Below are 26,324 nucleotides of genomic sequence, written 5' to 3'. Positions count from 1 at the left end.
TTCTCGAAAAAATAATATATTTTACTTGCAGGACAGTTGTAAATTTTCCGGGAAAGTACATTAGCCTGGAACATTATAACATATATTTAAGAAAAAATAATGTTCGGAAGTAATAAAAAGCGTAATTTTTAGGTCATATGACCAAGCCTTTCATCATTAGAATAAGAAAAGTAAAATGAACCAATGAAAAGTTTTATTAACAAGTCACATGACTTGTTATGCTTACGTTACGCGCTGCGCGCCCCGGATGACTTCCGGATGCGCTAACGCGGCGCGTCATATGACGCATTACGCGACAACGCAGGTCCAGAATATAGTCAAAATGTCTCCACCAACCAGCGGTCGGAACACAACCCCTTTCAGCAGGCTAAATAGTTCTGTTAAATGACAACAGAAGGGACAGGCAACAAGAACCATCAGTCAAAGAGGGGAGGGCTAGTTCTTCTCTACCGGGTTACATTGGGGCGCTACCGGAACTGATCGAATTGGTAGTCTACAGTGTTTCTGGATGTTTCAGACTGAAGCTGGGGTTAGCATGAGAGCAGCACCATTTCGTAGCTCCGTCGTGGCCATTCCGCAACCAATCATGGCAGCCGCTCTTTATCGTTATTTTGGGCGGGGTGGGTGGCGGAGCCGAGCTGTTTTGCAGCCATCATTGTGTGGAGTTCAGTTCATCTCACTAGTTTTGTATTTGTCATGAGGGGTTGTTCCTAATGTTTCTATTTTAGCGAGGTCAAAAAGAGATCCCATTAGTGGCCTACTGATTTTGCTCGATTCCTTTTCTTTTTTTTTTACACGATTTTTCGTTATCTGCAAAGACTAAACAGAGTATTGCGACTCTGTGTTTGTTTGTAAATAGAGAATGAACCAAAGAGAACCAATTCTAAAACAGTAAATACTTGGATAACAATCAATCAAATGGAGAGAGAAGCAGGCACGACGTATTACAACGGGGGCAAAGGCCTGCGTTAACTACCCTTCACTATGTGCAAAGAGAGAGTACTCCTAATAGAAATGAGGGGGGGGGGGGGCACCATTCAAAGCAGATCAGTGTGCATAAACACGAAAATGTTTTCACTTACCACGTACTTGACATTCCACAGCTTATGATATTTGCTATTAAAAAAACATTGAAATTCACTGAAAAAACCATAGGTTATAGACCATATATAGTTAGGAATTAGCATTTACAAAACCTTGAAAATTCACTGAAAAAACCATAGGTTATAGACCATATATAGTTAGGAATTAGCATTTAAAAAACCTTATTTTACTCACACAAAACCATTGAAATTCCATATATAGTTAGTTGCACTAACTATATATCGCGCACCCGCAATCCACTGCTGATGATGTCACATATTACATCATTCATGACATGGTCAGTGACATCACTGATGACATCACTGATGACATCTCAAATGACATCACTGATGACATCACTGATGACATCTCAAATGACATCACTGATAACATCTCAAATGACATCACTGATGACATCTCAAATGACATCACTGATGACATCACTGATGACATCTCATTTGACATCAATGACCACATCACTGATGATATCATTCATGTGACAATACAATGCATCTCCTCACACTTTAATATAACCTCTGTTACACCCAGTGTTAAATACAGAGTATAATTTTTGAAACCATTGACACACCAATACTAGTTACTACATACGCACTCAGTGATTCCTATGTTTACACACACATTCACTCATTTACCCATACAGTCATTCATACATACAATCACTCATCTTTACAACACTATCATATGCACTCATACACCTATACAGACTCTCACACTCTGTCACTCATCCATGGAGTTACTCACACACCTAGTCAGTCCTGTAAATAATCAATCACACTTCCATTTTCTAATCTATACAGTTAAACATAGAGCACCTTACATTTTGAAACATATACTAACACATACTTACTCTCTTATACAATCATTGATACAAGTACACATTGATCTGCACAGAGTCACACACCTCCCAGCCAGCCACACACACACTCAGTCTCCCATACAAATACTTGGGCAATCAATCAATAACCCATATAGTTACTCATATAGCTACTGACCAACACATGCAGCAGTTTACAGAACAACAGACATAATGATGCACAAATTAAGACAGTTTAGTCACTAACCCATGCACTCAGTGAGACACATTTAATCACTCACTCATACAGTCAGTCACGCACCTACTAAATCCTTCATCCAGACACTTCTACATCTACTCATTCTTCAATATGTAAAACATATTTAAACTTTTCAGAAACACACAGTCACTGGATGATGTCATCAGTGATGTCATTTGAGATGTCATCAGTGATGTCATCAGTGATGTCACTGACCATGTCATGAATGATGTAATATGTGACATCATCAGCAGTGGATTGCGGGTGCGCGATATATAGTTAGTGCAACTAACTATATATGGAATTTCAATGGTTTTGTGTGAGTAAAATAAGGTTTTTTAAATGCTAATTCCTAACTATATATGGTCTATAACCTATGGTTTTTTCAGTGAATTTTCAAGGTTTTGTAAATGCTAATTCCTAACTATATATGGTCTATAACCTATGGTTTTTTCAGTGAATATATATATATATATATATCAAATCGAATCAGGAGCCCATTCGAAAAAAAGCCACACGAGTACCTTAGCTCCACTCATTTATTGACATCTTGCATGCAGGCTTCAAATCCACAATGTGCACTTCAAGGATAAAACGCCAGACGCGTTTCGAGAATTCAACATCCCTTCTTCAGTGGCGTTTGAACAGGTAAGGCAGCACAATGCAAAGCGCAAGCTAATTTCAACAAGTTCCTGCCCCAGTGGGCGTGGCCCCTTTTCCCGGGCCACTGGGATCTGTAGTGCTGGCATGCTTGTTACCCATGTGGGTTCGCTGTCCTTACTGGTAATCTCAGTGAGTATTTCCCAAGTGGGTCGAAGTTTCACTCTGGTAGAGGCCTGCTCCGCTTTACAGATGCCAATAGAAGCGTCACTGACACCCCCCGTAGAGCGCCAGATCTCTCGTTCTTGCTGCTGAAACTCATTTGGTGTCAGCACTGACCCGCTGCAGCGGTGGGCTTCCTTTCACGACCGAGCCTGCCGTTATATACCAAATCGAATCAGAAGCCCATTCGAAAAGAAGCCACACGAGTACCTTAGCTCCACTCATTTATTGACATCTTGCATGCAGGCTTCAAATCCACAATGTGGACTTCAAGGATAAAACGCCAGATGTGTTTCGAGAATTCAACATCCCTTCTTCAGTGGCGTTTGAACAGGTAAGGCAGCACAATGCAAAGCGAGAGCTAATTTCAACAAGTTCCTGCCCCAGTGGGCGTGGCCCCTTTTCCCGGGCCTTCTGGGATCTGTAGTGCTGGCATGCTTGTTACCCATGTGGGTGCGCTGTCCTTACAGGTAATCTCAGTGAGTATTTCCCAAGTGGGTCGAAGTTTCACTCTGGCAGAGGCCTGCTCCGCTTTACAGATGCCAATAGAAGCGTCACTATTCAGAAAAGGGGGTGGTGATGAACTCACTGACACCCCCGGTAGAGCGCCAGATCTCTCGTTCTTGCTGCTGAAACTCATTTGGTGTCAGCACTGACCTGCTGCAGTGGTGGGCTTCCTTTCACGACCGAGCCAGCCGTTATATACCAAATCGAATCAGGATCCCATTCGAAAAGAAGCCACACGAGCTAATTTCAACAAGTTCCTGCCCCAGTGGCCGTGGCCCCTTTTCCCGGGCCTTCTGGGATCTGTAGTGCTCAATGCTTGCGCAGAGTAGGGGACTCGTCGTGAGCCTTACCGGTGCTGAGGTGATGCATAGATTCTCGACCTGTTGCGGTGCGCGAGATAGCGCCCTGATGCGATGCGATGACGATGCGATGATCCAGTTGCGATGCGAGAAGATGGCGCCCTTGATGCGGCGAAGCGATGACGATGCGATGACGCCCTGGCAGCCTTGCGATGACTCTGTACTTTGGAGCCGCGACAGGCCCTGCAATGTGCTTCTCCAGTGATGCGATGACAGCTCTCTCGATGCGTCGCGCTTCTCCGGCGATGCGACAGCAGACAGCTTCGATTAACACACGCTTCCAGGGAGATGCGACAAACTCTCGCTTCTCCGGCGTTGCGATGATTTCAGCTGCGGCGGCGACATGCTTCTTCTCGATGTGTCGCGCTTCCAGCTCCCAGCGGCATACTAGTGACTGGAGTCAGAATTCCCAGCAAGGAAATTCAATAGGGAGCTGGGGGTGAAGTCTTTTGGCCCTGAGACTTCAGCAGGTGGCAAGCACAGTTCAAGCCCTTGGAGAATATTCTGTAGATGAAAGTCCTTACAAAGTTCCTTCTCCTTTCCCTTGGCAATGAAGTAACCACTGCAGGCCAACCCAGCAAACAGCACACTGGCAGAGGGGCAGTCCAAACTCCTGCAGCTTTCTTGGTTCTTCTCCTTGGCAGAAAGGTTTCTTGTTCCAGAAGTGATCTAAAGTCTGTGGGACTGGGTCCCAATATTTATACCCCAAAATCCTTTGTTCTCTGAAGGCAGAGAGGCCTCTGCCTAGTTCAAACCAGTTCCTGAGCACTGTGTTTACATGACTCTTCTCTTCCTTTCACTGTGCAGGGCAGAAACATCAGACGCCCCACAGGAGGTGGAGCCAGCACAGGGGAGGGAAGATGCAGCTCTGGAGCACTCTGTTGACAGGATTCCCCTTCTCCTTTCACTGTGCAGGGCAGAGACATCAGACAAACCACAGGGGTGGAGCCAGAATTGTGGAGGGAAGGCCCAGCCCTATTCAGGTCCCAGGTGCACTCTCCCCCTCCCATCTGGAGGTAAATCTCCCTATTCACCACTGGGCTGTCCCAGACTGTCTCCTGGAATTTCCCCAGCCCTGTCACACCCAAACCTAGAAAAGGAATACACAAGTCAGCAGAGGCGTGCTCAAATGGTTAGGCAAGCAAATACCTACTTTCTAAAAGTTGTATTTGCAAACACAGAATATTAAAATAAACTTTACTAAAAGATGTATTTTATTATTCAGAGTTCAGGCATACTAAACTCGAATTTCTACCATGTTCCCTGAGTCAGTTAGGATTGTAGGGATGTAACAATCTTCACTGTCCATTCTAGTCTATGAGAACAGGTAGCCTTCAATAGTGAAAAACGAAAATGGCTGTAATTCACTACTAGAACATGCTACACACATCAGAGCATGTCCTACCTTATACTTACAATTCAGCCTGCCCTTGGGCCTACCATAGGGGTGTCTAATAGGAAGAAAATGGAAGGTTTAGGGACTGGCAAGTGGGTGCACTTGGCCAAGTCGACATGGTAGTCACAGACTACACACAGGCCTTGCAATGGCAGGCCTGAGGCACACTTTACAAGCTGCTTCTGTGGGTGGCACAACCAGTGCTGCAAGCCCACCAGCAGCATTTGCTCTACAAGCCCTGGGCACACATGGTGCACTGTACTAGGGGCTGACAGTATATCAAATAAGCCAATCATGGAATCCAATCGGTATATCAATTTAACGTAGGGAGCACTTGCACTGTGGCACTGATTAACAGTGGCACAGGGCCCAAAACATACAACCAACAAAAATAGGTCAAAACAGAGGAGGCAATCCGTCAAAAATGGAAGGGAGACTCACGCCAATGATGTCAGGTCTAACACTTATGTAGAGCAATTGGGGCCTGACCTCCATCCCACAGGAGCAGCTTTGTGGCCAGATGTACGACTTAAAATTGCACGCGCAAATGCAATTTTTGTCTGGGCTATGTACTTACACTATTTTGCGTGTCGCAAAATAGTGTATTGCGACTTGCTATTAGGTAGGGGCATACCCTTCCCAATAGCGACCGCAGAGCCATGTATGAATGTTCGCAAATTACCGCCCTCTTCAAGAGGGTGATAATAAAGTCGCAAATGGGTAGGGGTCCCCCTGCCGTTAACATTCCAGGTCAAGACCTTATTGTACTGTTTACTTGGGGGGGAACCCTAGCTTATCTATGTCCTATTTTCTGTCTGACATGAGTATATGTTTGGTTACTCGCGGCATACCCGTGGTGCCATGTGCATGGAGCGGATCTGAACCGCCCTTCGTGTCCCTTTGGTGAGTCTTGTCCCTTTCCGGCTCCCTGCCAGGATACCAACTCGTAAAACATGAAAACTGAGCCATCCTTCTGGTGGCCACATAAAAACAGTGAACACCCCCCCTCCTTGCTGCCCTGCGGGTTAAGAACCACCCAACCCCCAATTTGCAGAAAGCCTGTCACCCCATAATAACAATCTCAACTTGGGTCAGCCTGGGACTAGAGAGTCCTTCGACCCCCCCTGACCCCGCCCAACATACATCATGTAGGTGCTCTGTCAACATGTATTGAGGCAGATGCAACATCATAATTTTACAGTTCTTCTTTCTATAGAATGACATAAATCTTATCTGTATATGAGATCTTTGCCCAGTGGGCCCTTAGATTGTTGTGACTCTTCTGTTTTAGTCAGTTTTGTTCTGCAGACAGTTTCAAAACCCCATTGCCTGTAGAATCTGTCGAAAAGTTGTCATTCCTGCGTCACTGAAGTGTGTTCTCTTTCCTGCCAGGGTCTATTTAGCGGGCCTGCGTCCGAGTCCCTTACTGCTGCCTCCGCTGCCAGTGTGCCCTTATGCAGATGTTTTGACTTTATGGCCGTTCTCCAGCCGTCCAACTACTCATGTGCTTCTCCAGGGGTTGTGAATCTCCATATCTTGCCCTCTGCTATCACTCTAAGGGTTGCCGGGCAAAGCATAGAGTACTTAATATCCTGCGCCCTTAGGGTCTTTTTTATTCCTAAATGGTTTAGTCACTTTTGCTGCATTTACTGCGTGAAGTTGGGTTAAAAGGAGATTAGGATGTTTTCATATTTCAATTATGGGGTGTTTCTAGCTGCATGGAGAAACACATCCTGATCTCAGTAATTAAATAGTTTCGCTATTATGGGCAGTGGTGGGGTGCCTGCCCTTGGTCGCACACCCAGAACTCTGTGAAATTTTGATAGTCCTCTGGGCTGTAGTGATTTAGTTATAAGGTCCTCTACAAACAGGTCCACTGCCTGTCCTTTCGCCCTTTCTGGCACCCCGATTATGCGGATATTATTTCGCGGGAGCGCTCTTCTTGGTCTTGCAGCTTGCCTTCCAGCTCCCTCGCCGTCTATGTCAACTTTTTGACTTGGTTCTTTATGGTCTTTGTGTCAGTAAGCAGCTTTGCTGTCGTTCCTTCTACCTCTGTTACTTGGTCCTTCATATTGCGGAGGCCTACTCTCAACAGTGATACCTTCGTGGTAACAGCATCGAATTTCCCTACCAGATCAGTTTATATCCCTCGGATAGCAACCATTACGTCCTGCAGCGTGGGTTCTGGGGACCCTGTCTGGGACATTGCTGTATGTGACCCAATTGCTTCCATTTCTACAGGAGTGGACATTTGGTATTTGGGCAGAGCATATTTATCCAGTTTCGTCCGGTGGGAGGGTACAAGCTCCTCTGCCGCTGTCATACTTGCAGTTGTGATTGCACGTGGGGGGTACCGCGACAGGCGGGTCCAGTTTATTGATGGGCTCCTTGGTCTTCGTCCCAGGTTATAGCGCAAGTGGGTGCCTTTCAATTTGGGTGGTCTACCGCCCAGTATTTCACCACATTGTCTGTTTTGGGGCCTTTTTATTGGGTGTCTCCTTTCCCCAATGTCACTGATGATTTCAGAACGGAAGACCCCAGGCCCAAATCCCAGTACAGGATACTATTGAGGGGGATCCTCAGAGCGTCGCTGCATCATATAGTTTGTATGTTTTATAAGTCTTCCCTAAACACTCACACTGTTCTCTGCTGTGGTTAAGTCACACCGAACTGGTCTTTATAAATCTGCGTAGGCCTCTCCAAAATGGCAGTGCTTTCACTTGCGGCTGCCACTGATGCCTCGTCTCACCTCTCACCTCCACACTGTCAAGGTAGCTGCTGTACTTACGCTTACCCTGTTGTGTTACCTGAGATCATGTGCTCCGGCCGCGCCCTCCAGTTGCCACCATTCTTGCGTGGCCAGGCCCTCATGATTGCGGGTCTTCCTGTTCCTCCGGCACTTCCATCATTTCACGGGTCCCAAGCATCAGCCCACGGTGTCTTACAGGTTTTCTGTGGCGCCGTTCTTCTCTGTCCCTTCACTTCTTGTGCAATGCCGGCTAGCAGCCCGCACCATCGCTGGGTCGGGCAGGGATTACGGCCAGTTCATCCCGCTGCTTGCTGCACGTTATTCCCCGGCTCTGACACTTGAGCCTGGGGATGTCAATCGTTAGCAGGCCTCTCACTGTCCTGCCTCCGTTTCAGGTCCGTTGTTGGTCTTTAGGGCTGGTTCTGCACCTCGGAGCTTAGCGGGTCATGAGGACCGCACTCACGCCCCAGTTTTGGATATTTGTCTGGAGTTAAAGGAGGCAAGCCGGGGTGGCCCGACGGAGCTGCTCGATTAAGTGGGCATTGCTCGCCACGGCAAGCCACGCCCCCCGGTTCTCTATTTTCGAGCAGTGCACATGGATAGTGTAATTAAAAAATAAAAATACTTTAAAATTAAAATAATAATATATTGTGCCGTCTATTTGTGCAGCTTTGGTGACATGGACTAATCCAGACTGTCACATTTGCTGGCATGTGATGGATACTGGATAACAGTGGTCCGGGCTTCAAATATAAAACCGTTTTATTAGTACAAAGCTGTTGCAAAAACTTTATTTTGAAGTCAAATCCTGATCTCTTTAACGTTTGTAAAAAGAATCTGCGGCATTCTGTTATGTGCATGTTCCTATTTGTGACGCATGCCCTTTTCAATTTACTCTGTGCCAGTTTACCATATCTTTATTGAAGTCTTCCTCTTTCAGATTCACCCCCTGCTGAATTTCAGCCTCCAGTGGTTCAAGCAATTTCTGCATATCAGAGTTGAACTGCTCCAGTTCTTTCAAAGGAATTGCAACCTAAAAAAAGAGAAATGTGAATTTAGAGCAGAAACTAATTTAGCAAGGATATAAACAAACCAAAAGAATTTGCCTGACTCCCTGTTGCTAAACTAATGGCATGCATTGCAATTTCCATCAGGCCTGCTGAAATATGAATACCCTACAAGTACAGGAAATGCCATAGAACCTGTTTGGGAAAATATTTGTCAACACCAGCAAAAAGTAACATTATATATTTAGTCACTGAAGAAAGACGATGATCACTGTCGTTTTCCATGGTCATGCACACAAGCATTCTATAATAAATGATTCAGAGATTTATTTGTATCTATTTATCAAATGCATTAACATTCTTACCATAGGTCTAAGACATTTAGTATGGAATACAGTGGTTTATTCCGATTGGAATTGGAATTGAATGTGCGTGTAGCTTTTATTATAGCGTTAGTATCCTCGTAATTTAAACAATGGCCAATATGTCTGGTTCAGAAACGCACACACAGGCATGCAGTTTGACACATGCACACCACATGGGCGCGCACTCACACACACCTCAATATTTTCCCATTTTCTTTCTGCTTTTTTTAAAGTGGACATCCTCTCCTTTAGGATTGCCCACCACCAAATCCTATCATTTTTAAGAATCAAATCTGTTTTTGAAGTTTTACAGATGGATACACCAGTGTCTACAACCCTGAAGCTGGCTGCATTGTAGGTAAGTTTAAGAAAAAAGTAGAATCTCATGTTTTCCCCCTCTTTAACTTACACCTTCCATTCAACAAGAAAAGAGTGTCAAATCATCTGCCTAAAGTAACACTGTATTATTTTCGAACCCCTACTTTGTGGCTGATGACTTCCTCAGGGACTATCAATTTTCCGCCCTTATAGGTATTGAATACACTGAAGTGGGACAATCCTCAGCATAGTATCTAGGGGATGTGGGTTCCCTTTATTACAAAGAGAGAAACCCAGGAATTGCTCCTACAACATGTTGACCTTTGGAGCATCTCATGTTAACATGAGTGCTAGGTGGTCCATCCCAGTATGTTTCATAACCTGTGCAGCCAATCTTGCATTATGGTAGTCACAGTCTTGCCCCTTAGGGATGCAATGGTCTGTTTAAACACTGTCAGGGCCAATGACACCTGTCTGCCCTGCTTTAAGTATAGTTGAAACGTGAGCCTGTTAGGTAAGCCCAATGTTCTGCACATCAGGCATCTGAGTATCTCTGTGTGGAACACATCATGCCTAGTGCATTTTGGACGACTTTCTCGTAGGCCTGCAGTCCTGGACAGTCTCATCATGGTGCCCCGCTATTCTCACATTGTCTTTAACATTTGCCCTTGTTTTAGGCATCTTATTCATTTAGATTTTTAGGTGTAAAATACCAATAGCTTACTAATTTAACTGAAGCTTCTTAAATTGTGGGTATTTGAGATGTGACTTGTGCTTAGGTATAGAATTGCCCCAATGCTTTGCCTGTAAGACCACTGCCTAACTCTCTCTCTTATCGCAACTGGACTAGTGATATCTAATCTGTCTCACTTTTTGCAAGAATGTTATATAAGTCTGATACCAACCTCTTGCACCCAGATTCCAGATTAACCCCCATTCAAATATCATCATGTGAAAACAAGCATTTGATTTACTCTCAAATACCCAGAAACTCAATAGAAAATCTGCCAATAATGGTGCCGTTCTCTCTGAGGGATCATATACTCTTTCTTTAGTTTTTAAATCTTTAATACCCACCTCATGAAAGAAGTCTTCTGTTCTGGTACAGGTTGCATTCCTTCATGCCTTGAAGGGTAGCAAATCAAGTGAGGGGCGTGTCTTGGCCACAGAGAAGATGTCCAAATTCTAACAGTGCTGGAGCCCAGCCACCTATATTTATATATCATTCATTGAAAGTCAACTCTTATACCCCTACCAACTTGCCCCTTCAATCTGCAATGTATAAAGGACAGACGCAATTATAAAAACTGCTGATTGCGTTTGTTTAAATATGTAATTCAGATAATATAGGTCTCTCCCACTGACAACACCACCACAGTAGCTCAGAAATCTCCTGGAACCTCAGAGTGGTGCCGGATCAACACTGTGGACATCAAGAAGGACTCCTGGTGCCCCGGAGAGGTGACGGTGTTGTCGAGGTCTGACTTAAATTCCAGAAGGGTAAGCCACCTAATGAGTGCCTGGGGAGACAGAAGCGTCCTCAAACTCAAAGTATGCAAAGACACTAGACAGGTGAATGCAAGCAGATAGCATCCAGAATACTCCAGAGACTGTCTCACATGACCCTCACGTCTATTCTACAGCCCAGTACAGGCAAATTAACCAATCACCGTGCCATTTTGGTTTGGGCTAGTCAGTTTCAGATGATGTCATTCAAACTCATGGGGGGGCATCATTTGATAAATGAACCCATCAGCTATAAACGTTCAAAAAATATATAACAAAAGAACCTGAGAGGGTTATTCCTAAAGCTTTTACGATAGGTGTCCCTGAGTAAATTTCCTTGACCCATCCACCAAACTCCAGAAAAAGAAAAACCATCAATCCACCCTTTTCCCTGCCAGAAGCTGAGTGAATTGATGGGGCAAAGAATGTGTTATAGCCCTCCAGAAAAAAAAGGAGTTTTAGTCTCCCAGGTCTCTTGTAAATAAATCAGGTGAAATCCCTTGATAAAAGACAGCCAGTTCAGGTACTTAAATTTGAAAGCTAGTCCTGCTATGTTCCCACTCACCAGCTTAAGGTTGTTGCAGATACCAATGATTGAATCAGCATGTACGAGAACAGGAGGGCTAAGTGGAGTAGAAAGGGGTGGAGTTAGAAGTGGTGCAATAGTCTAAGTCAGTTGGACTCCTGTTACTAACTCAAAAGGGGCAACTTTATCAGTAATTGCCACAGGGGTGAGAAGGGGTTGCTTGACAAAGCGACCATGACTCTGTGGCCCAACCATGGTCCATTATGTGGGACAGACTGCTTCAGGTCTACAGAAAACTACTAAAGAAGTACCCGGATTGAGGATGACGTTCCTGTTCTAAGGAGACTTAAAGCAGTAAGTACTTTTACGCCACCTTGGAGTGGTTGAAAGTAATTACAATACAATCCCCACTGAGTGTCTTTTCACCTTTTCCCAATCCAGCAAGCTAATCCTTCTCACCATGTTAATGTGATCATAAATGACAGAGCCCAGGTTCGGATGTGTGCCAATCCAATGGGACACTTTTTTTTATCTAACTGGGCATACAATTCTGACGAGTGCCCAGTCAAAGGGGGCACATTTCTAAGGATCACGACAAAGGGGGTTGCCTCTGGAGGAAGGTTAATAATAGGACCAAAGTTCATGTTAAGTTGACAATCATGAATAACAGGACCCGAGCTGGCTGAGAAGACCAGACAGCCTTCATCGGTTAACCCTATTGGTAGAGTGTGTTTCTCCTATCCACATGGGGCTCTTGACTAAATAAACGTGCATCACCCTCAGGGGGTTAATCACAGATGTACAATCCGTCACAATTACCGGCATGCCTGCCGGTGGGCCAGGAACAAGTGGTGTAGATATAGCTGACAGGGGCAAAATGCCCTTGATTCCTGCAGTAGTTTGCTCAATATTCCCACGACGCAGCTCAAGTGGGTGAAGTTGCAAATTGATTAATAGTTCTAACTTTGTATAAAATGAATCCTTGCAAGCTTGAGTTTTGTAAACACAAAGAGATGATAGACGGAGCGCTGATACTTTTCAGACACTCACCCCCAGTCACTGATCTGGGTTGAATCCATCATCGTTCTTTAACTCACTTCCCCACCCCAGTTCAGACCCAGCTATATCCAAATCAGTCTCACCCCTGTGCCACATGGGACCAGTCCAGCCCGAACTGCCAAGCCAGGTCTTCCCTGGAAAGGAAACAAGCATAGTTGGACCAGTTTCAGGGTAAAACCCCTCATTAGCCAGGTTAGCTGAATCCAGTGAGAAAGTGAGCAAGGGACCCACATCTGGGAATACCCTGCCAACTTAGGGCGTACACAGCAAACACAAAGAGATAATGGACGGAGCGCTGAAACTTTTCAGACACTCACCCCCAGTCACAAACCTGAGTTGAATCCATCATCGTTTTTTACTCACTTCAACATCCCAGTTTAGTCCCAGTTATATGCAAATCAGTCTTGGCCTTGTGCCTTATGGGAACAGTCCAGCCCGAACTGCCAAGCCAGGTCTTCCCTGGACCGGAAACAAGCATCCTCGGACCGGTTTCGGGGTAACACCCCTCATCAGCCAGGCTAGCTTGAATCCAGTGGCAAAGTGAGCAAGGATCTGTGACTGGGGGTGAGTGTCTCAAAAGTTTCAGCGCTCAGTCCATCATCTCTTTGTGTTTACTAAGCTTGAGTTTTGTCCTCAATAGGATTGATGAAAGAAACATAATTTGCTTGGACCAGCAGCAAATGGCCCCCGTTTGGGGCAGTCCCTTCTGTTTTTCCATTTACGTGATGGCGGTAGGGGCTCAGCCACTTGCTCAGACCCACTGTCGATCACGGTTGGGGCTCCCTCACACGGCAACGGATCAAAAGGATGAATCTGTGCACGAGTAATGTTGAGGATACACACCTTGGTACAGGCACTGAAGATGCTGTGTTGCGTATCCATACGATGTCAGCTGGTTTGCCCACTGTGGGACGGGGGCCTTCGGCAACCCTCCCATGCTGAGCAAAGACATCATCCTCAATTGTACTTTCCTCTTCTAAAATCCCCAAACCAGAGGATAAGAATAAAATACTGGCTTTATCTTGTTGAGATTCATGAGGAATCGGCTCCTTTCATAGGGCAGAGTCCCCAACAATCTCTAATTTACCCCTCTGCAGTACTTATGGTTTATGTACTGTACAGGCTCAAGAAGAGGTACAATTTAAGATCCCCCAAACCAGTCCCCGTTGGGCACTACATAGAGGAACAGATGACACAAATGATAACCCTCCTCACATCGCACTTATTAACAGCCACAGGCTTGGGATTCCTAAATATTGATATTGCGAGACCTCCACCATTCGATATTCAGAGTTCAAAAAGATTTCAGGCCCTATCAACAAGTCAATCTAGTTATATGTAGCATTCGTCCTGAGAATCTCTCTGCAAGAAACACACGTTTTCAATTAAGGAACACAGCTGTCTTACCCTTAAACTCTTAATTCTTTGGGATATTAGTACAAATCTTCGATTGACATCTGACAACTTGGGTTCCACTACTTGCGCGCAGTGCTGTCCACGATTCGTCATCAACTCTACAGCTTGTTCACGGACAGAGTCCACCTTTGGCCGCATATCATTCAGTTCAGCTTTTAAGCACTACAGTCCGAAAGTAAGGAAATCATTTTCAGTTTAATGTTCTTTAACTTATATGCGCTTAGCAAATCAAAATGGAAATAATCAAACTACTCTTTTATTTCTCTTTCACATGAAAACAAGTTTGACTATAAATCAGCATGTAGGAAATGTTACAACACTACAATGAGGATTATAAGGTGTATGAGTCTCATGTTATCCATTTCAGTAGGCAGTATATTTGAAGAGTGTTTGGTCTGGAGAAGCACAAAACATTTAGGACGTACTAAAGTGGTTGGCATTACTAATGAGAATGTATTTCTACCCAAACGAACCCTTTATAGCAACATTAACATAATGAAGGACTGTGGAAAACATAACATTCTAACGTATACCATGCAGTTTGCATGTAGCTCTTTGACGACAGTTCATAGGACACAGTGCTTTATTAGGATTGAAACTCATGAACAACAAGTCACACAAGGATCTACATGGTGCAGGTTCTTTGCAGCAGGAGCATTCGCCCTCTACGCTACATTATGGTGTGTCAGAACTGCCAATTGACAAAACTCAATCTCTCTCTAGCAGGAATTTGAATCACGAGGGATCATGGCATTTCTATTGCTGCCTGGAAACTGTCCAACACACAAGGAACTTTCAAATCCAAAAGGTTTTTCTAAACATGGCACCCGAACAGGTCAGGGCCAGATGCGGCTGCACTGGTCGTACCACCCAAGAGACATCCCTGCCTACACCTCAACCAAACGCGGGGGTGATCTGTTCACTTTCCAATCCTGGAAAAAGAGCTACTTCAGTCCTTGGCTAGAGTAACTTTCAAATCATATACCTGGTGGAATGGGGAACAGAGTGGAGATTATTAATGGCCAAAAATTTACGTTACAAGGCAAACCACACCTTTTAACACCCACTTTCCATACCTGGGGTAGGATTTATTACTGTGGATTTTGATGCATTCGTCGCGGAGAAACTGATAGAAGTAAATCCATTTACGCCTGCCAGAAATACCTTTATGAGTTATTGGCATACTTAAAAAAGGTTTTTTCCACCCTAAGCTTACCTTTACTGTGAAAATTACTTTGTGATTAGGGCCACCAATGTCGAAGTTACACTATAAAGGGGAGACAGGATTTTTTCACTTCTGTGCCAGAGTAGATCTTCCCAATTAGCTAACTGATCACTGAATTATATCTAGAACGGACATTGTCATGCACTGGGGTCCCTAATATGTTCAGCGAATGGAGATCAGAATATTGTCGCCCCAAACTAAGGGGCCGATTATGATGACGGTTTTTCCGCATCCTCCGGGCCGGCAGTAGCCACTGTCGGCCCGGAGGATGAGGGAAAATCGCTGTGGACTGAAAAAGACCCCCCGCCAGATTAGGATGGCTGGGGGATCTTTTTTCAGTCCGCAGCTTTTCCGCCGCGGTCGCCTCCCGTCCGCGGCGGAAAAGCACTTACATGGCTGGCCGTGTCTATCAGACACCGCCAGCCATATTAGGATGTCTGGAGTAACATGCCTTTACACGGCGGCATTTCCGCTGTGCAAAGGCATACAGATTTGTGTTTGGGGGGCCCGTTGCGGGCCCCCAGGCGTGAAGGAGGGGTGGAGGGTGCACATAGTGGGTACCTATGGTACCCCCCTGCATTTGCATGCACAAAGCAACAGGCACTGCGCAGTGCCTGCCGCTTTGTGCATGCAAATGCACAACTTTAATTTTTAACATTGCCGCAATGTTAACAATACAGGATGTGACCGCCAGGGTGGCGAGCACATCCTAATTTGCACGGAGGGACCGCCGCTGCTCCTGCGGACGGTCCCTCCTACTCTATGGTGGCGGACGGAGGTCCGTCCGCCATCATAATCGGCCCCTAAGTGTTTTGCCTAAAAAAAGACATGGCTCTCATTCACTGAGGGGACATCTGGTTATACACGTGGGCTCCCCCGGAGCTCTTTTATGCAAGGAGATTATTTTTCTTTTCTATTCCGTATCTGAAGGAAAGAGGACATGTTTAAGAAATGTGAGGGTTGCAAAGTTTTTTAAATAGTGATTAATAAAGGAGAACCTCTCACTCAGGGAAGCAAGTGACAGAGGGTAAACTGCCAGAGCTCGGCTGCAGTGCACTATAATTTCCTGCCCGATGACCCTCTGTGTGAGTAATGGGGAGTCTTCCAATCGGAAAACAGCCAGGGTCAATCAATCAATCAATGCATTTATATAGCGCACTACTCACCCGGAGGGTCTCAAGGCCCTGGGGGGAGGGGGTCCGCTACTGCTCGAACAGCCAGGTCTTGAGCTGCTTCCTGAAGGCGAGGTGGTCCTGGGTCAGGCGGAGGTGGGTAGGAAGGGAGTTCCAAGTCTTGGCGGCCAGGTAGGAGAAGGACCTTCCTCCTGTGGTGGCTCTTCGGATGAGGGGACGGCGGCGAGGGCGTGGCTGGTCGATCGAAGCTGGCGTTTGGGAGCGTAGAAGTTGAGGCGACTGTTGAGGTATCCTGGTCCTTGGTTGTGTAGGGCTTTGTGTGCGTGGGTGAGGAGCCGGAAGGTGATTCTCTTGTTGACCGGGAGCCAGTGCAGGTCTCTCAGGTGTCCGGAGATGTGGCTGCGGCGGGGGATGTCCAGGATGAGTCGTGCTGAGGTGTTCTGGATCCGCTGGAGTCTCTTCTGGAGTTTGGCGGTGGTTCCGGCGTAGAGGGAGTTGCCATAGTCCAGACGGCTGGTGACGAGGGTCTGGGTGACCGTCTTCCTGGTCTCGGTGGGGATCCATCGGAATATCTTACGTAGCATGCGCAGGATGTTGAAGCACAACGAGGAGACGGCGTTGACTTGTCTGGTCATGGAGAGGGAGGAGTCCAGGATGAAGCCCAGGTTGCGTGCGTGGTCTGTTGGTTTGGGTGCGCTGCCCAGGGCAGGGGGCCACCAGGAGTCGTCCCAGGTGGAGGGTGAGGATCCCATGATGAGGACTTCCGTCTTGTCCGAGTTCAGTTTCAGGCGGCTGTTCGACATCCATGTGGCTACGTCTGTCATCCCTTCGTGCAGGTTGGCTCTGGCGGTGGCAGGGTCGTTAGTGAGGGAGAGGATCAGCTGGGTGTCGTCGGCATAGGAGATGATGTTCAGGTTGTGCTGGCGTGCGATGGCTGCGAGGGGGCTCATGTAAACGTTGAAGAGTGTTGGGCTGAGCGAGGAGCCTTGAGGAACGCCGCAGATGACTTCGGTGGCCTCCGATCTGAACGGGGGGAGGCGGACTCTCTGTGTCCTTCCGGCGAGGAAGGAGGTGATCCACTCCAGTGCCTTCTCCTGGATTCCGACGTTGCTGAGGCGCTGTACTAGGGTACGGTGGCAGACAGTGTCGAAGGCCGCGGAGAGGTCCAGGAGGATGAGGGCCGCTGTTTCTCCGTTGTCAAGCAGGGCTCGGATGTCATCGGTAGCTGCGATCAGGGCGGTCTCGGTGCTGTGGTTGGCCCGGAAGCCAGACTGCGAGAGGTCGAGGGAGCCGTTCGTCTCGAGGAAGGCGGCCAGTTGCTTGTTGACGGTCTTCTCGATGACTTTTGCCGGAAACGGGAGCAGCGAGATGGGGCGTAGTTCTTGAGGTCGGTTGGGTCTGCTGATGGTTTCTTGAGTAGAGCGCTGAGTTCGGCGTGCTTCCAGCTCTCCGGGAAGGTGGCGATGTCGAAGGAGGTGTTGATGATGTCCCGCAGGTGGGGTGCGATGACAGCGTCGGCCTTGTTGAAGACGTGGTGAGGGCAGGGGTCTGTTGGAGATCCGGAGTGGATGGAGTTCATCGTGCGGATGGTGTCTTCGGTGCTGATCGGGGTCCAGGCGCGGAGGGTGGTGGTGGGGGGCAGTGGTTCGGTCGTGGCGTGCGTCGGTTGAGTGCTGAAGCTGTGGTGTATGTCCGCGATCTTGTTGTGGAAGTAGGAGGCGAGGGAGTTGCAGAGGTCTTGCGAAGGGGTGATGTCGTTGTTTCCGGCGTTGGGGTTGGAGAGCTCTTTCACGATGTTGAAGAGTTCCTTTCTGTTGTGTGCGTTGTTGTCCAGTCGTTCCTTGAATGCGGTTTTCTTGGTGGCGTGGATCAGCTGGTGGTGTTTTCGGGTGGCGAGCTTGAGGGCAGTCATGTTGTCCGGTGTTGGGTCTCTGCGCCAGGTTTTCTCAAGTGCTCTGCAGTTCTTCTTGGAGCTCTTGAGTTCGTCGTTAAACCATGGGGCTTTCTTGCTGCCGGGTCTGCTCGGCGGGGTCTTCAGCGGGGCGAGGTCGTCTGCGCAGTCGCTGATCCATTTCGTGAGGTTGGTGGCTGCTTGGCTGGGGTTGGTTGTGCTGGTGGGAGGGTTCTTGCTCAGGGAAGTAGCGAGCTGGTCTGTAGTGATCTTGTTCCAGCTTCTGCGGGGAGCCTGTTGCTGGTGATGGTGGAGCGTGGTCCTTCTGAAGCTGAAGTGGACGCAGCTGTGGTCCGTCCAGTGGAGTCCTGTGGCGTGGCTGAAGGCGATGTCCTTGCTGGAAGAGAAGATCGGGTCGAGTGTGTGTCCGGCGTAGTGGGTGGGGGTGGTCACCAGTTGCTTGAGTCCGAGGTTGGCGAGGTTGTCCAGCAGGGTGGTGGTGTTAGGGTCGTTGTTGTTCTCCAGGTGGAAGTTGAGGTCCCCTAGGAGGATGTAGTTGGCGGAGGGGAGGGCGTGTGGGCTGATGAAGTCGGCGATGTCCTCGCTGAATTGTGTGCGTGGTCCCGGGGGTCTGTAGATGAGGGTGCCTCTGAGGGTGGTCTTGGGGTTGGCGTGGATCTGGAAGTGCAGGTGTTCGGCGGGTGCGAGGGTGTCGTCGGTGTTGGTCGTGATGCGGATGGTGTTCCTGTGGATGATGGCAATGCCTCCTCCTGTCTGGTTGACGCGGTCTCTCCGGAAGGGTGTGGAATATAGGCAGTGTCTGCTAACTTGTGGCCACTTAGAAATAAGGGCAGCCTTAAACAGCTGGTGGTACGCCGCCACCACACTACAGTCAAGGTGCCCTAGGCATATGGGCAAATCATACAATTTGCTACAGACAGAGTTCCTCCCTTCAAAGGTTGGAGATCCCACTGTAGGAAATCGACTCAGGACGAGATACAGCACGGCACCAAATGAACCTGTGTTAGGCCATGAGAAGGATGAATTTAATTCATCCTTGATAAAGTCAGGTTGTGACCATGTTTCATTTAGTTGAAAATGTTAAGTATAAATGGAGAGTAATTTCACAAAGTTGAAAACTTTTTTAATGTCCTTTCACTGGTTCAGTTCAGTTTGTGGATCCCTGAATGAAGCTGAACTACTTCTCATTGTATTGTGAAGCTGGCCTGCCTATGACAGTGCACTATACAGCAAGGGCTGGCTTTCTAGTGATCCTCCTAAAAGAAGTATATTGACAGGAGGAAAACTAAAATAAAATCAGCCTATGGTGAAAAACTTCAACCTAAATACCCTACCCATGTTTGTGAAAATTCCTTACATCTACTTGCAGATGGGAGAGCAGAACTCTCCACTATATTTCATAAGATGCAGAGAAGATAGCTTTGTTGTAACAGCTGGAAGCTCATGACATTACACTGCTATTTTGCATCAGAAATATTTTGCATTAACTAAGTTATCCTCTTTTGAGACACTCCTACTTTATTCTATTTAAAGAAGATCGATGATTCATGTGGCTGGGCTCGATGAATGCAACAGTCATATTCAAATTTCTAAAACAAAATGTGGTAGTTGGATGGCCCACATAAAATATACGAGTTATTTACTGCATCAACCATCCAAGAGAACTCTTTTGAAATTGTCACCTAGGCTAAGCAGAACTTCCAGGTTAAGCCAGGCCTACACTCTGTCAGGTTAATGGAAGTAGTGTATTTGGATTATAGCTTCAATGGCACTGTGTTCTGCAGTCAATCTGTTTGAAGCGATATGACCTCTCTGGAAAAGCGCGACCTTATGCTGCTAGTACCCATGCATCTCCAACTTGCATGGAGTGCAGCATTGAACAGGGTCTTTAATGCATAACTGTTGTGAAGTGGCTCACTTGCTCAAAGGAGGAAACAAGTTGACATGAGTCATTCTTGTGTTAGGACAACTCCAATTTGGACAACTTTGTTTGCTTGTATTCTATTTAGTTCGAAAGGTGGGAGGACAGCTGTTTTCCTATCTACCTCACGACTAACTAAAAGGAAATAGAACCAAGATCCTCACTCAGAGGCAGTTGAGACAAAGGTTTAAATACAAATTTGACATTTAAGACACATTCCACTTCTGGAGCACTGACAAGGACCTTCTTGTGAACATCAGCTAGAGGAATCAGGGAAACAGATATCTCCCCCAAAGTAACTCCAATTGCAATGTCAAAAAATTGCACACAAAAACACTCATAGAACAACCATAAGGATGGTTTATATGATGGAAAATCAGCCACTAACCAACTCCTGCATCATTGCTTTAAAACAAATAGGCTTCCGCTTGATGTATCGCTGAAGGCATGTCATCCCACTCTACAGTTCCACTCAAACACCACGTTCAGTGTGCCCACAAGCGGGTAGTGGCATTGAGCACACCGCTGCTTAATAGTAACCCTGAACCAATTCCATGAGGTATGTAATTAGGAGACTTCACTTTTATTAAATCCTCAGGAAATATCCTGTTTTCATATATAGTGATTTGCACTCTAATATTAAATTAAAACAATCATGAAACCCAGAGAAACATGGAGAGAGTGATATGAATAAAAAAAATTCAAAAATAAGTACCTTTGTTACCTTTAGCGTCTCTTCTTTCTTCTGAGGCTTTTGTTTCTCAGTTTCGTCCAGTAGTAATTCGGTTCGATTCATCCAGGTGGTGATGTTTGCAACACTCTCGTCAAATGTTTCCATTTGTTGCTTATACTCCTGTTTAAAAGAAAATGAGAAATTATAGCCTCTGAATAAATCTAAATACCATCCAGGGCACTTCAAGGTTGAAATCCTTATGGATCTGCAATAAAGTATTGCAAAGAAAATGTAGGTGTTTCATTTTGAAAATTCTCTATGCCTTTAAAGCTAAACTGAATTAGATTTGGAAATAACTGGTCCTTTTGCTTCTTTGAAGATTTTATTTTCTCAATAGAAAAACTGGTGGTGTTTTAAATAGTACACTTGATGCCAATGACAAATTCTGGATACATCATTTCTCAACAACGGTTGGCCAGAATTTAACCAAATACACACTGTTAAATGAGTAATAATTATCTCCAGAGTATTTTTCCAAGAGATGCTGTTTCAGGGCTGTTCAGCACTGCTTACTATGCCAGATTTAAAAAAAAGCCAAAGGTAAAAGAATTATGATAGCAAAGTTTTTTCTTCCAAATTCCTTTGTTGACCATGTCAAATAATAGGCAAATATTGTCAAAACTTGAAAAAACACATACAAATAATTATGGAGTGATGAAGAACTTAGGGACTCATTACAATGATGGTCGGTCGAGCGTCCAACTGGCATTGGGTTGGAAACAACACCGCCCAACAGGGAGTCGGTGGTCCCGCTTCCCAAATTAGGATGCAACGGCCTTCATGGTGGTCGGAAAGTGTATATTTTCTATTTCAGCTTGAGCTGTGGGCTGCAGCACAAGCCGCAATAGGAAAATTACACTTTGTAAACATCCATGCACCGTGTGGCAGGCACTATGTGATGCCTGCCACGCAATGCATGGATGTTTGGGGGCACAGGCCTCATAGCGGTGGCCGCGGAGGTCAGGGCCCTGCTAGGGACCCTCAAAGTCCATTTTTGACAGCCTGTCCATGGCGGTTGGACCGCCATGGAAAGGCTGTCAGAAACTTGCATCATAATCCCCACGGCAGTGCCTGAGCAGGCACTGCCTCCATTTTGTTCATTATGATCTGCCCTCTGACCCGACAGACTCCTGGAGCCTGTAGGAGGTGGTAGGCTCCTGCCTCGCTTAGCTGCCCGGCTGCCTGCTGTTCTCCTCCAGCCTGGGTGAGAAGGTCTGAACCTGCATCACTTGAACTCAGAGTGACTCCAAGGGAGTTCTGCCTTGCCTCCTGTTCCAAGTCTCAGGGATCTTAATGACTTTCATGACCTGCATCTGCACCGGGACTCTGCAAGCTGTTAGTATTCCCAACCAAGTGGTGCCTCCTCAGTCCTGGACCCTTCGAAGTGAGACCTAAGGTGCTTCTTCAGTCGGAACCCATGCATGTTGCCTTTTTTGTGAGTCAGAGCTTGCGCATCCCCATTGTTGTGTGAGGAGCTAAACCAGTGCACCATCCAAAGAACCAGCACATCTTTGTTGTTGCTTGGAGAAGACCCAGTGATTCACCTTCAGAACCAGAAAATCGACATCAGAATCAACATATCACCTACTTCCAAACTGGGATGGCATAGTGAGAAAAAAAAGATAGATTTACGCCTGGATCTCTGTACTGGGGTGAATGTTTGACAATGTTCATCATTCGGTCCATCATCTTTTTGCGTTGTTACTGCAGGAGTAGCAGCTGCACATCGCATTTGAAACCAGCCAGGCACTCAGAACCGACGCATCGCAGCAGTTGTGGGGAGAAAATTGACGCATTCCCTGGGCTGATCCCTCCCTCCTCATCAAAAAAGACATATCCCAAATCGCCGGTACTTTGGTTTAACAGGACCAAGTGGATGATACTCCGAAACAGGTCCCAAGATGCTTGTTTCCGCTCCAGGGAGGACCTGGCCTGGCAGTTCGTACTGGATGTTCCCATGGGGAGCAGGGTCAAGAATAATTTGCACATGCCTGGTTCCAAACTGAAATTGCATAGTGAGCAAAAATACAATAGATTTAGACCCTGATCTCTGTACTAGGGATGAAAGTTTGACAATGTTCATCATCATATTTGTGTGTTGTTATAGTCACTCCGCGTGGGGAGGGTATGCCCAGATGTATGTCACATGCTCACTATGCCATTGGATAAAAACTAGCCTGGCTGATGAAGGGTGATACCCCAAAACTGATCCCTTGATGCTTGTTTCTGGTCCAGGGAAGACTTGGCCAAGCGGTTGTGGTTGGACTGTTCCTATGAGGAGCAGGGTCAGGAATGATTTTCATACTGCTGGGCAGTAGCGGTCGGTGGTGGGAGTGCTGCCGGGCAGTGACGTGGGGTGGGGGAGGGGCAGGGTGGGGGTAGTAAACTACAGAATACGGCCAAATACAGGTAAGTAAACATATAAATAAATAAAACAAATTTTGTTGCGCGCACTGCATCGCATTTGGCGATGCAGTGCGCGCAACAAAATTTTCGTCAATAGGTTGCTCCAAGAAAAAGGAGGTGGAAAGGGGGTGCTCATTTGTAGTAAAGCTGAAAAGAGGCATAGATTGAGAATAATTCAACATAAAATGCAATTGGTTTCCATATATAACTAGTTATAACATTAGCACCAGTTGGTTGCGGCCTGTCCAAAAAATATCATCAGCTGGCAGGTTGAGGGTGGGCACCCAGGGAGGAATTCTGCCAAGCATAGAGAGTGCCCCACTTTTGAGGGTTTAAGACACCAGGCCTTAGCCCATGCAGTAGGTGAAGCCTCTAGGGATCACCTGATCTACTGAGAGAACAACCTCATTTACAGTGAGTCTAAGGTTCTAAGTGCTGGGGCAGCCTTTGTGCTGGGGGTCCCACAGTGTTCTCAGTCCTTCCAACTGAGTTTGGCTCATGACATACCACTGGCAGGACATCTAAGCAAGACAAGACCTTTGCCAGGCTTGTCTCCCACTTCTATTGTCCCTGAATAAAGGCAGCCTCATATACATTCTGATGGTTCTGTCCCACCAGCCAGGCCTTTGTGAAATCAGAGAAAAAGCGCCACGCTCCTCTCATCTCAATGGCATCAAAATCATTGGGCCTTTGGACTCCAAGATGGCCCTAGGCAACAGTTTTCCTGGTCTTGGTGGACCATTCCACCAGCTACCCAGAGATCATCCCTCTGAGGTCAGTGACTGCATCCACAGAGGCTAGAGCTCTGATGTGGATTTTCACCCATGTTTTGTTCCACAAGGGGGTAGTGTCAGACAGATGTACTAACTTTATGTCCGCATAAGTGAAGTCCATGTGGGATGAGTGTAGTGTAACTTACAAGTTCACCACACCCTATCACTCCCAAACCAATGGTCTGGTTGAGAGATTCAACAACGCCTTGAAGGGCATGATTATGGATCTGCCTGAGCCAATGAGGTGTAAGTGGAACATCCTCTTGCCATTCCCTCTCTTTGCCAGCAGGAAGGTACCCATTTGGAATGCTCTATGGACACCCTGTTAGGGGACCTCTGAGTCTTCTCAAGGACGGGTGGGAGCAAGCTCCCAGGAAGCCCCTCCCCCAAGATGTGGTCAGCTACATGCTGGCCTTCCGCAACCAGATATACCATTTCTGAAAGAAGGCAGAAAGTAACCAAGAGGCCAGCCCAGACGTTATGAAACTCTGGTATGACCAGAGGGCCACTCTGGTGGAGTTTCAGCCTGGCCACAAAGTGTGGGTCATAGAACCAGTAGAGCCCAGGGCTCTCCTGGATCACCAGACTGACCCATACAAAGTTAATGAGCAAAAGGGGGAGGTCACCAATCTGGTGGACCTCCAGACCCCCTAGGGTGCTCAAAGTGAACAGATTTGAGCCTTACATTAAGAAATCCAAAATGAGCATGCTCCTAGTGACGGATGAGGGAGTGGAAGAGGAGAATGAACCTCTCCCTGACCGCTCTCCACAGAAATACAATGGTGCAATGAAGAGCGTCAACCTCTCTATCTCCACCACACTGACCCCAGAACAGCAGGGTGACTGTTACCAGTTGCTGGGACAGTTTGCCTCACTGTTTTCCCTCACCCCTGGACTCACACATCTGTGTCCATGATGTTGACATGGGAAACAGTCCCCCTGTAAAGAACAACATTTACAGGTTGTCAGTGAGTGGGAGTGTCAGCACTTAGGAGGAAGTCTCCAAGATGATATCATAGGGGGGATTGAGCCCTCCAACAGTCCACGGTCCAGCTCTGTGGTGTTGGTACCAAAAGCTGGCCCACCGGGTGCAAAACCAGAACTCTGGTTCTAAATGGACTACAGAGGACTCAATTCCATCACCAGGACTGATGCACACCCCTTCCCCAGAGCTGATGAGCTGGGTGCTGCCATATTCCTAAGTACTTTTGATTTGACATCAGGGTACCGGCAGATCGCATTGACTGAGGGGGTGAAAGAGACATTAGAATTTTCAACCCCAGAGGGTCATTACCAATTCCAGGTGAGGCCCTTCTGTGCCCCCTACTTAGACAACATTGCTGTCCATAGTTCCAACTGGGAGGAACGCCTGCATCACCTCCACGAGGACCTTCAGACCCTGCAACTGTCAGCCCTGACCATCAAGGCTAGTAAGTGCCAGATAGGGCAGAGTTCAGTGGTGTATTTGGGACATGCAGGGCCGGACTGGCTACCAGGCGTTTTGGTATGCTGCCAAGCCGGGGGCTGATTTTGTTGATGGGAACCCGTGTGTCCTTAAAACCATTTGTTTTGCTTTGTTTATTTAGAAGCACACGCAGGTCCCATCAATAAAATCAGCCCCAGCTTGGCAGCACACCAAAATGCCCAGTAGCCAGTCGGGTCCTGGGGAAACCTGGCAGGAAGGGGCAAGATGCAGTCCATCCAGGCCAAGGTTGAAACCATAATGGCCTGGGAATCACCAAAAACCCAAACAGAAGTAAGATTCTTCCTAGGCCTCACTGGCTATTAGCGTAGATTAGGTAAGGGTTATGGCACAATTGGTGCCCTCTTAACTGAGCTGACTTCTAAGAAGCAGCTCAGATTAATGATCTGGACACAGGCAGGTAAGAAAACCTTTGACTCCCTCAAGGAAGCCATGTGCACAGCACCTGTGCTCAGGGTCCTGACTTCTCCAAGGAATTCATTGCGCAGAAGGAAGCTTCAGAGCATAGCATAGGGGCAGTCTTATTACAGCTGAATGAGGAGGGCCTAGACC

The 26,324-nt window shown here is 46.8% G+C and overlaps 1 protein-coding gene across 7 annotated transcripts in view; it reads right to left on the bottom strand.

Annotated features, from left to right (window-relative positions):
* DMD (dystrophin) overlaps positions 1–26,324 on the bottom strand; it is a 6,826,337-nt gene that overhangs the window by 4,256,396 nt on the left and 2,543,617 nt on the right. For 5 of the 7 annotated variants that reach the window (XM_078657819.1, XM_078657824.1, XM_078657820.1 and 2 more), the window contains exons 36-38: positions 21,093–21,230; positions 14,178–14,348; positions 8,900–9,022 (exon numbers count right to left, since the gene is read on the bottom strand). In XM_078657819.1, coding sequence (XP_078513945.1) covers positions 8,900–9,022; positions 14,178–14,348; positions 21,093–21,230 — 432 coding nt within the window. The remainder of the gene's footprint in view (positions 1–8,899; positions 9,023–14,177; positions 14,349–21,092; positions 21,231–26,324) is intronic. The other 2 variants (XM_078657821.1, XM_078657827.1) reach the window with 1 other exon arrangement.

This window comes from Lissotriton helveticus, chromosome 8, assembly GCF_964261635.1.
Source record: "Lissotriton helveticus chromosome 8, aLisHel1.1, whole genome shotgun sequence".
Classification (NCBI taxonomy): domain Eukaryota; kingdom Metazoa; phylum Chordata; class Amphibia; order Caudata; family Salamandridae; genus Lissotriton; species Lissotriton helveticus.
Note: the sequence above shows the minus strand (reverse complement) of the source record. Positions and strands in the feature narration are given on the sequence as shown.